Source organism: Cydia fagiglandana, chromosome 12, assembly GCF_963556715.1.
Source record: "Cydia fagiglandana chromosome 12, ilCydFagi1.1, whole genome shotgun sequence".
NCBI classification, from domain to species: Eukaryota; Metazoa; Arthropoda; class Insecta; order Lepidoptera; family Tortricidae; genus Cydia; species Cydia fagiglandana.
Window position 1 is genome coordinate 17,916,301 of NC_085943.1, and position 12,145 is coordinate 17,928,445.

A 12,145-nucleotide genomic window follows, 5' to 3' on the forward strand; every position below is an offset into this window, starting at 1 on the left:
ATACGTCAAAGTCAAATTATAGGTTATCATTCGGTCGCGGAGATTGAGTTGTTGTATTTCAAGTAGATTGAGACATTGTTATTATTGTAAACAAAGGAATGCAGCTGTGTTCAAGGAATGCACGCGTCAACAAATAAACTCAGGTGAGTTAGACTTGTTTACGATTATCAGTGTTATGTTTCAATTGGAGTTTTATAGGATTGGTTTTCCTGTTATTTTATTCTTACGCCGTAGGTAGATTTACGGGTCGACGGGGTTATTCTCAGAATGGTGGTCAATTGTTGTTTACGTTTAGCTTGTTCAATTTATAGGTTAGTTAGTACCTAGGTATATTCACATCACGCGGTTAATCAACGATCATTGTTAGATATTTATATTGTTCTGTCTATTGTAGTTAGTAGTTGTCAGATTCGTCATTCATATGAAAGTAAGTGAGTAAATTGGTAGATTTACGTTTAGTTTTAAATCATAGTAAGTAGGAACTTATATTCAGATTTCAATTTAATTATTGACTGAGGGTCAAGGTTTGCAATATAACGGGAATCAATTCAAGAGCTGGAGAAGTATAACAGCTGTCATTGAGTTGTCAAAACTTATTAGTTTTAATAATGTTTCAGAGATTGCGTGTCAGAATAAGGATGTTGTTCAAGGAACAACGCAGCAGCCACTTGGAGCAATGCGGCAGTCACTTGGAGTGTTGCCTGTTGCCGACCAGGAGTTGCTGGCCGAGCAGTGGAGTGAAGCAGGATGTGCCACCTGCGGTGAATGGGGGAGCAGATATCTGTGCAGCTGGTCAGGCGCGGAGGCCGACGCCATCAGCGAGGGTCCTGGCAGTGGACCAGGAACCGAGTATCAGGTGAATCTGTTACCGTATTATGCTCATGCTGCTCGAGTGATAGCAGCGTTCAGTAGTGTGTCCGAGATTGTCGGACCACTGGTGTTCTCGAAGCGGAGGACCTGGTCAAGGAACGCAGGTGCTTGTTTCTGGTGCCTATGCAGTCATTGTGCACTGGATTGTATGGAGCGCGACTGGTGCGCTTATTGTCAGTTGTTGGCGCATAGCTCATTGCTGTACGACGGGAGCAGAGGTCACGTCACGCCACGCCACGTCAAGTACATCAATAAGTCAAACCAGGGAAAGCGGTCACTCAATTCAAATAGGTAATCATTATCAAGCTCTAGTTCCGGAGGAGGAAACTTAGAGGGCGAGATGAGCGAGGCCTTCTCACAAGTCGAATCAGTAGGTCAGCTGATCGGCTAGTTATATAACGCGACCTGGGGTAGGTACGCGCGCGCAAGGAGCGCTATCAAATGTTTCATTCGTTATATCTATGGGATAGATAGTCAATGGTCAATGTGTGAAGCACACTTGAATAGTCAATTATGTTCAATTTCATAATTATGTATTCATCATTAGCGTAGTAGGCTATCTGTATGAGTTAGCAAGGAAATACCTTGTAGCAATATCAAGCTTGAGGATTTGATTGGATTGTCATAAGACTCAGGATGTGGACATCCATATGGGAAAATATGTGTTCAATTATATTTCACTGTTTCAAGGATACTCACTGACATTCCAGGTGTTGAGAACGACAGCACCTGCTTCGGCCAAGTCTGATGGAAGTCATGCAGACTCGTCCATCATCATCATCAGCGCAGCAGGAGGACTTCAGTCAAGGACAGCAGTCTCCATGCGGCCTGACTCGAGGGAGTCTTGGAAGTTGGAAGGTGGAACCGTCCGTAGGACAGGCGGAGCACCCAGCGGACCACGAAAGAGAAAGGTCGTATACTTTCATTACTAAAGGCTTGCCTAGAGGCAAAGATACGGACAGCTGTCGCTGCTGGCAGACAGACCCAGCTTGGCGAACCCAAAGCACTCGCCATGCTCTAGATTCATTCAGAGGAAGCAGAGCTTGCCTAGAACCCAGTTTTGACGCAAAACAGGAAAGTTCATGTGAGAGATGAACTACTGAAATGTATGTATGTTGTGGTCAGATTATGTCAGTCATCATCGAATGTCAAGGATGTCAGAAATGGATATTTGCAACGTATGTTGCTGCCGCTAAGTCAAGCAATGGAAGTATATTCGATTGCCGAGGGAGCGACGAATATGTACTCCGTTCTACATTCACTAGCGACGGAATCGTGAGGACACGAACCATTGGATCATCTGTTCACGAACACCTACGAGGAAGTTGTAAGGTTTTGGGACATATTGCATTCGCGTCGGAGGACGGCTGCGGAAATGCAATCAGCTGTTGGTACAGCAGGTTCATTGAACTCAGTAGGTCACGGCTCAAATAGGGTCGTCATGTTTCAAATGGGACCTTGCCCATTTATATTAATATTTCAGCATAATCATTTTGGATTCGTCGATGCGACGTCAGTTTTATCGTGTAGGTAGTCTGCGATTGTATGTCATATTTCAGATTCAATGCTACAGTTCAAACCCGCTAATGGCAGATTTGACCTTCTACTAGTTTAGAGTAGTCGTATCAATATGCTCACTCAGTCAAAGCTTAAAATTGTATTTTTCATGTGTTTAGATACCGGGAAAGTACATCTCAGGCTAGTGTCGCCGCTGAGCTTTGAGGTTGTCACTGTGGTGTTCACACGGTTTGTCATTCGACGAGGGTGCCCACCCTTCGTCGCATCAATTCAGGTACAAGGTTCAATTTAGTTTATTCATTCATTATTCTTCATAATTACTTTCAATGCCAGAATGTCCTTGTAAGGACACTAGTATGTTCGTCACGTTTTCAACTCAACTCACATTCCAAACTATTTTCAAATGATTCTGTAATCAATTATAATTGCTTCAATTATTTCAATGTTCACATAAAGGTGTGTTCATATGACTTATGTTAATTTTCAATGTGTGTTCATGAACTATGAACTGTCACCCCTTCCTAAGCATAGAAGCTATGTTAATTAGAGATTCAAGGGTGCAAGAATGTCTTGTCAAATTAGTCAATTTGGAATCCAGAGCGGTAAGACTAAACCGACTCATTTTCAACTTTTATGTATTAGCTCTAAAGTATAGTAACTTGTAAGGAATAGTTCATAAGTCATTTCTTTGGTTTCATTGCTCATGTTTATTCAATGTTTATGTATGTTTCATTGCTCATGTTAAGTATGTTCTTCATTCAATGGTAGATCAATTTCATTTTTTCAATTAGTTTCATTGATCAATTCAATTGTTTGTAATCATTACTAGGTACTGATTGCTCTATCATGTGTCAACGTGGTCACTTTATATTATGTCATTTGTTTATGTGATCATCATCATTGTATTATCAATAAGTTAGGGTAACTTTTGATAAATGCTCATGTAATCGCTCAACTTTCGGGGCCGCCCCGCAGGAATGTTCACGCCAAATCAACGAGAATCTATGGCTCGTTGTAATTAAAAGGTATAAGTAAAGTCAGTCAATTCATTCGTTCATTCATTCGTTGCAATGGACATTCATACTCCCCGTTGCATCGACCTCTTCTATCCGATTCCTCGTCGCGAGCGGACGCGTGCCCGGGGCGCGGGTCGGAGCTGACCGGTCAAGTCAGCTCCGCCATTTTGTCCTCAGTATAATTGTCTTACATTATGCCGCGGCGGCCCTTAGTTAACAAGTCAGTAGCTTACGTATTAAAATAAGATGTATCGCTAGAGTTAAGTTCAGTTAATATAATAGTTCAGTAAATTCAGTGCCTTTCAATAACGACGTCACGTGGTCCTAACCCTGAACGGGTTCTATCCTCATCACAGCCGCTAGGGCAGCGACTGTACGTCCCGCAGCTGGCAGGAGAGCTGGAGTCGTCAGCGGAGCGCAGCGATGGCACACTCGACGGCCGGTGGCTGGTCGTCGCAGCCACGTGTCTCCAGGTCAAGAGTATACGGAAGGCTAAGTACTAGATCATAGGAAAGATAGCTGGGGCAGCTCCTATAGTACATGTGTACTTGCGCGCCAGGGAAGCGCCAGGAACCCATGTTGGTGGCCCATGTTTAGAGTAAGAGAGACGAGAGAGAGAGAGAGTAGCTGACGCAGCTGCCCGCCCTTGTCGTCATCATTTATGGTGGCTCATCCGGGGATCTAGGATTGCCCGCCCTTGTGCCAATCATTTTAGGCGGAACCCATGAGGGGACCGGCTTTGTCCGCATCATTTTGGTTGCCCATGAGGGGACCGACCTTTTGTACGCATCAAAGTACCTACTACACAACACACACACAAAGTACCTTATTACTATAGTAAGTTAGGTAGTTTGTAGTACTTTTAGGTAAAAATTAAAATGGAGTCATTGTCCCTGCTGTTTTAGCTAATCCCGCAGGCCGATTCTGATTTAACAATTTGTTATGGTTTTGATCTTGTTCTAAAATAACTTTGAGCATCGCTAGGTATCTCATGCGACTAAATGCGTATGAGATGCCTAAAATGACATGAGTATCACGCTTTCCCGCAATCAGAGTTAGCGATCTTCGGCTAAGGCGACAACCATATTTGGGAACCAAAAGTCCGATCGCTGTGTCTCGCTCTCATCTATTATTGTCGCCTTATCCGAAGCCAGTCGCGCAATGTCTAGGCCAGCGCGTAAAGGTCCTCGTTATCTCACACGTGGTTTTAAATCCTCCGGGGGTATATATCTAATCATATTATGATAATTATCTTTTTTATCCATAAATAGCGCCACAATTCACACCTATAGTAAAATCGATAAGAACGGTTTCGCGTATTTAGGCTTAAAATGGTTAAAAACAAACTGATTAGTTTGTTTGTCATTTGATTATCAGCTTTCTTGTCACGTAATTATATAATTATAATTAAGTTTACTATTTTTCAGGTGCCATCAGATATCGGAGCGACCAAAGTGTACACAAATATTGGTGAGTACTTTGGCTGCACCGATTTATCAGAAGGTGACTGGCTTAACCTATGATAACATTTTACCACGCCTTTATTAATTGTGACAAAATACAGTAAGGTGGGTGTTTTAATTGCTGGCAGGTAGGTACATGACTGCTCGACAAAATTACTTTTACAATTTCACATTTGTTAAGTGATCCCTACAACAATTCAAAAGGAGGACAAATCGTGACAATAAAAAAAATTGGTAGTTTATAGGGTGGTAATTTCCAAAAAAAAACTACGTACTAAATTAAACGATTATTACCTAACTATTATTTGAATTGTAACTGATTCTACACAACTTTGGGAACAAATCGTTTTTTTTTTAAATATATTGCTATGTATTTTTTTGAACTATAATCACTACTATACAATAGGTATATACATATTATGAACTGAAATAGATCTCATATATTAAATAAAAAGTGACGAAGCCCTCTAGGTAGTGACGGCTGAATTCGAACCGGCGGATATATATATTTTAGTAGGTATGTCATAAAGATATATACAAAGAACTAAAAACAACAATCCCGTGTGGGAATTATTTTCACCCCAAAGACTATATCTCCTCTACTAATAGTTAATACCTATCCGGTCTAACGCCAAATGAACCCCTAAGCCGGAACCGGTCCAAATTTTTCGACTAATCCGAATCCGGCTTTCCGGAACCAATGGAGGGCTTCGTTACTTTTTTTCTTACATATATGACATCTATTTCGGTTTATAATTGATTTTGTCAAATGCAATAAATTCTCTTCACTATGTAGGTACCTATTTAAAAACCGGGCAAGTGCGAGTCGGACTCGCGCACGAAGGGTTCCGTACCATAATGCAGAAAAAAAACAAAAAAAAGCAAAAAAAAAACGGTCACCCATCCAAGTACTGACCACTCCCGACGTTGCTTAACTTTGGTCAAAAATCACGTTTGTTGTATGGGAGCCCCATTAAAATCTTTACTTTATTCTGTTTTTTAGCGGCAACAGAAATACATCATCTGTGAAAATTTCAACTGTCTAGCTATCACGGTTCGTGAGATACAGCTTGGTGACAGACGGACGGACGGACAGCGAAGTCTTAGTAATAGGGTCCCGCTTTACCAACTTTGTAAGCATAGGTTAGCCAAGTCAGCGAAACTAACCCACGTGATGGGGCCGACTGTGTACAACAGACTGCCGAGTCATGTCACGAATGCGCCGTCATTAATGAGCTTTAAAATACAACTGAAACGATGGTTTATCGAGCACACTTTTTACAGCTTTAATGAGTTTATGGAGTACAAAATAAGTACCCAAACTTAGATTTATATTTAATTTTTAATTGTATATCATATTATTATGTAAAATGTTACAAATCTTATTTTGTAAATAATTTCTTGTAAACAATATTTTTGACATGTAATACGAACTATTATGAATAAAATATATGAAAAAATGAAAATACCATTTGGGTACGGAACCCTAAAAATGACAAGTACCTGAAAATGTTTATATTTTATTTTTAGGATCAAAGGTTGCTAACAGGATTCCAGGCAATACCTAGTCTGTAGGTATATAATTATATAATTCCAATAGGTTGGCAATATACTTGATTAATTTAATTATTATTATAATTATATTTTTACACCTGACACCCGACTATAGGGTGTAGGCGAAAAAAAAACTTAATAATTTGTTTCAATTATTTTATTTAGTGGATAAATTAAACATGTTGATTTATTGATATCTGGCAAGCATTTCGCTACTTACTAATAAAATATTGTGCGATTAATAAATATGAGAATATAATATGCGCAGTTGAGTCGCTTAACTTCAAACTCGGGTAAATCCATTTGTCAGATTATGCGATTTTGGTATTAAGAAAACGTAAAAGGGTAGATGTTTGCTGAGAGGGTCCAATGGATTTACCCGAGTTTGAAGTTAAGCGACACAGTTATACTTTTTAATATTTGGTAGGTGTTACATGAATTTAAACGTGTTTCTATTGGTCTTCTGGTGAATATATTGTTCGCAGTATTGTGAAGTAAGACCAGGAATTGCTGATTATCTGAAAATAAAATATTAAAATATATTTAGAGACTACAACTTTATATTTTTGACGTTCCTATTCATAATTTATGTTTGAATTATTAATTTAAGATATTGATCATAAAATGTTTACCTATGGTAAATGGGCGTTTTCAGAAATAAATATTGAAAACCTGATTCTTTCACATCTGGACGTTCTTGGGCACATTCTACTCAGAATCGACAGCATTCTTCATCCCACCATTAAAAAAAGATGTCCCAAAATGTCCATTCCATTGCGTCACGTATCAGTATGAAAAAAAATTTCACTTGTATGTGCGTGACGTAGTAGGAATGTACAATTTTCATACAAATTTTTGGGACATTTTATTTTATCATCAGTATTGAATATGCTGGTGATTCTGAGTTGAAAGAACCCAAAAACACCGGGATTTGTGAGAATCGGGTTTTCGATATTTATTTCTGAAAACGCCCAAATATATTAACTAATCTACAGTTTTAGCAGATTATTTGGGGTCTTCCATAATGTTTCCAAGTTTGTATCAAGTATTGTTTCATTATAAAATGATTGACAAGGTCTATAAGGGTGAAAGGACAGAGAAAATATATTCATTTACGTCAAACAAATCAGTTACAAGTTACGAATAAGATACAGATCAGATGGACGTTAAAAAGGACCCCCACTCAGCGTTAAGGTGACAGTCCATTTCTAACGACAGCTGCACTGCCGTTCATTTTACTATGGAAATAGACAATAACACCGACGCGTTCAGTACCCGTAGTGCAGCTGCGGTCAGAAATGGAATGTTACCATAATGCAACGGTAAGCCGCAGCGCTGATTTTCAGTGGGGACTTAACTTATAAATAACTATGAAACTATATTTTATGGCAACTATGTTATTACCCGATGTGCAGTGTCCGAACTAGTACCTATTTGAAATTTTGTAGACCTACAAAAAATATAATACCTACCGTAGTTCTACGGAGTTGTCCAATATCATTACAGGTTTCTGTTTTTCTCAAGACCTTTTTAAAGAACGTTTTGTGAGGATAATAAGTTAACAACGATACTTACTTTAGTAAATCCTTCATAGCAAATGACAGAATATTTATACGCAGTCAGGCGTGTAGGTTTATGAGCCCTGAAAAGATAAATAATTTCGGAGCGAGTTAACTTGCTTGAAGTAATTTAAAGCACATGAAAAAAACTATAATACGAGCTTGAAACTTAATATTGCTTAGCATTTATTACTTTACTAAATATAATAAAAAAGATGTTGCACGATAATTAAATAACAGGTTAACGTACGTATTCTTTTGAACATAAAACTCAATGTCAAACTTTAATGTATATTATTAAATATTATTTATTAACATTACCTGATCATTAGAATCAGCAAAACTTTCTGCGTTTTCAGATTCATCTTATACCAGTCGCATAAAAACGCCGACTCGCCAACTTTAATACTCTAAAACATGGTATGAATTTATTATTACAAATACAAATACAACAGTAGTATTTGTTAAGAATACTGAACAAGCGGTGCGATTCGGGAAATGAATTAGATATTCACTAGATATGAAATAGTAAAAACATGTGACGTTCCATAGCAAAAGGTGCCATTTCCCGAATCAAGCCTAATGGCTCCTCTACACTATGGGCCAACGCCGGCCACTCCAAGGGACGCATTTATGCGTTAAAGGGAGCAAGTTGTATTGTTATCTCATTCTACCGCATGGCTGCGTCCCTTAGAGTGACCGGCGTTGGCCCATCGTGTAGAGGAGCCATAAAGTGGTGGATATAATTACTTACCGCTCCAATGATTTTTTCCCCGAAAACGCTCATCATAAATAGTTGAAAGAGAACAGACACTAGGAAGAGCATACAGCCAGGGACATTGTTCCAATCACCTATCTGAAATAAAATAAATTTTTGAAAGAAAATACTTTATAAAATAAATAAATATATCTGAGCACGCATATTTATTTCCAAAAATATAAATAATTTAGGGACAGCTCGTAATAATATAACAAAGTCAGTTAAAATATCTGTATAAATACTTCTATGTTATTCTATGTTATATTTATCCTATTTTTATTCTATTCTAGTGATCCAATCAAGGTATAGGTAGATATCGATATTGCTTCCTGGGCTATTATTCTTAGAAAGTAAACTAATTATTTAGTTTTTAATGAAATATTAATTAGTTCATCTTTCTTAGAACTACGTTATATGTTTTACACAAAATGAGATAAAGCCGCCTTGATGATACGTACGCTTTGAAGTATCTGCTGACAATATTCTATTATGTAATTGTTATACTTTGTTTAACGTTAGGTACCCGAAATTAAAAATCACCAGGACCAGGAAAATCATAGGAATATTTTTATTCTTATTATGTATAATATTTTTTTCTGATAAAGCAAAATAAAATACTATGTTTTATTGTTTTTACCATTAAGTTGAACCCAAGAGCGCATATTTCTACCGATCCCACCAGTACGTTGAAAAAGTTAGGTAAAGTAAAGATATCCTCCAAATCTGCCGCTAATCTGAAATAAAATGCACATTGATTAAATTAAATTATATATCAATAGGTAGGTATTTTTTTATTTATGTGTTTTGTAGATGGCCAACTACAGAACATAGACTTAGAATAGCTGACATGCTCTTGCCAAGTTTTTTTTAACATTTCTTATTAGTTGTGTTTGCTCAGAGCAAAAAAAGGTCAACCACGGCGTTGCATGAACAAGAGATTTCCTTTAGCAGGATTGGTCCTTTGGACCCAAGGATGGATTTAAGAAGTGGAGCGACCCAGATTTTTGATGCAGGTGGGAGGTGGGGGGAGGGAGTTTAAGCGTCTGCGACGTTTGAGGTTAATAATTCTTTAAGTTTAGGTTCTAAGTCAAGTTTAGTATCATTTTCAATTAAATCAAAGACGTAGACATAGATTTCATCGAAATCGGTTCAGCGTTTATTGATTTCCCATACAATCCTAATTTAATTTTTAAGGTATTTTTTTGGAATAAAAACTATCCTATGTTCTTCCCTGGGACTCAAACAATATCTATACCAAATTTTATCTAAATTGGTTCAGCGGTTATTGAATCCCCATACAAATTTCCTCTTTCCTTTTCACACCCTTTAGGGATGATTATTGAGATTAAAAGTATGCTATGTTATTTCCTAGGACTCAAACTATCTTTGTACCAAATTTTAACTATTTTATTTTATTGTTTTATTTTATTAGAGATAAATCACAATTACATAATATTTATATATCCAAGAGCATCGTTAAACCAGAATGGTTTGTCTCGATACTCCAATTCCGCAGTACTTAAATAATTAAATATACAATAGACACTTAAAATACATCTAATTTGTAAACAGCATTATGCATATAACGATTGCAAGCTGAGCGCATCTGTTATCACACCGGCCGGCCGAGCAAGATAAGAACCGGTCGGCGCATAGGTACTAGGCACAGGCTGCTCCATTTATGCTAAATGGAATAACATAATTATGTGTCTTAGTTAAAATTATTTAATTGTTTAAGCATTTCTTTTTTAAGAATATTTCCAATATTATTTGGTGTTATCTTATCTTTCCATTCTTTAGGTAACTTATTTATTAAATCTGGTATGATATAATCTGATGTTCTTCTGCCATAAAAAATATTGAATTATTGAACTAAATTGGTTCAGCAGTTTAAGCGTGAAGAGGAATTAAAAAAGTTTTTTTTCATATTTTATGTGTTTATACTTCGGAATGGTGTCATTATGATATCAGAAATGAATTCGGCACCCCTGATTTATACGGAAACGATACCAAACTTGACCTAGTAGCTTAAATGATACAGATATCAAGATCAAGTTGAGAGCCCCCCCCCCACCTAAAAATTTACATCAAAAATCTCGGTGGCTCCACTTCTTGAATCCATCCCTGGGTCCTAAAGACCAATCCTGCCATAGGAAATCTTTTGTTCATGCAACGCCGTATGTTAGGCCCAGCGCCATCCGCTATGTATGAATTAAAGAAGTATGAGTATTAAGTTTACTTACTCAAGAACATTTTGATGTTTTTTGATTATCTGGCTTAACATATCACCTGTAGGTTGGTTTAGACTTATTATTTCGTTGCTTAGGACGTCGAAGATTGTGCACACATAAGACGTCAAAGTAAAGTACAATGCGTCCACGGCAGTAAAAAATAATACACAGATGAAACCTAAAAATTAAACCTGTATTAAATTAAAACCGGAAAAGTGCTAATCGGATTTGCCCACCGAGGGTTCCGTACTTTTTAGTATTTTTTGTTATTTTTTTTGCGGCAACAAAAATACATCTTCAGTGAAAATTTCGACGGTCACGTTTCATGAGATACAGCTTGGTGACAGACAGACGGACAGGCGGACATTGGAGTCTTAGTAATAGGGTCCCGCTTTTACCCTTTGCGTAGGTACGGAACCCTAAACATGAATATTGAAATAGGATTAAACATGGATATTGAATCAAGAGTGGAAAATAACATTAGATGCGAGCGATTTAACCGGACTTTCTGGAAATCTTCCGGGAAAATAAGAAGTTTATCATGATGAAGATAGCTAATAAATGCGTGAATTGTTAGTTATTCTTACCACATAATACTGAAAATACATAAACCAATGTCCAAGCCGGCCACGTTTCGGTAGAGAATGGCATAATGACAGCGTACGGCAAGATAAAAATCTCTTCATTCGTTGTAAGGTAATGATACAAAATATAGAATGGTGTTGAAAAGCTATACACGCAAATCAGCACGGCGTTTAGGACGAAGTAGTAATTGATGAGTTTTTTCAACAGATTTATGTCAGGACTCACAATGTCCGTCTTAACAGGGTCGTTCAAGTTTTCTGTACTAAGCCTTTCTAATTTGTCAGCCAAAGAGAAAACTGTTTCTTTCTTGTATGCCAAAGCAGCTATTTTCAAAAGTGATAAGATACCGACACAGATGCAAGGAGCTAGGCCAGTCAATTCGAGGAAATTTTCCGGTGCCATATTAACGCTAAAGAACACAAGTTCTGATGAGACCATAGTAAAAAGCATGGCGTAAAAGATGTAAAATGTCACTCCAGGCCTTGATTTATCTTCCTGGATGCCCATGACTGACAAGTTGATCCTGATTTGCCGGAACACCTCGTCGAATGTGGGGGTACTCATGGCGATGCCACCTTAGTAATGAAGC

At 37.7% G+C, this 12,145-nt stretch overlaps 1 protein-coding gene across 1 annotated transcript; it reads right to left on the reverse strand.

Annotated features, from left to right (window-relative positions):
* Positions 1-6,563: 6,563 nt before the first annotated feature.
* LOC134669270 (putative odorant receptor 85d) lies at positions 6,564-12,145 on the reverse strand. Its single transcript, XM_063526774.1, has 7 exons — positions 11,559-12,145; positions 10,984-11,149; positions 9,378-9,474; positions 8,735-8,836; positions 8,302-8,390; positions 7,997-8,063; positions 6,564-6,939 (listed from the first exon to the last, which is right to left on the reverse strand). Exons 1-7 carry the CDS (start codon positions 12,118-12,120, stop codon positions 6,874-6,876), a joined length of 1,149 nt encoding a protein of 382 aa, XP_063382844.1. The 5' UTR covers positions 12,121-12,145; the 3' UTR covers positions 6,564-6,873.

Bases quoted from the DNA above. Each gene is read 5' to 3' on its own strand.
- LOC134669270 (XM_063526774.1), bottom strand. From the start codon at position 12,120: ATGAGTACCCCCACATTCGACGAGGTGTTCCGGCAAATCAGGATCAAC. The intron at 8,837-9,377 runs GTAAAAACAATA...ATTTTATTTCAG, and splicing joins CTCTTGGGTTCAACTTAATG to ATAGGTGATTGGAACAATGT. The intron at 6,940-7,996 runs GTAAGTATCGTT...TTTTATTTTCAG, and splicing joins GCTATGAAGGATTTACTAAA to ATAATCAGCAATTCCTGGTC.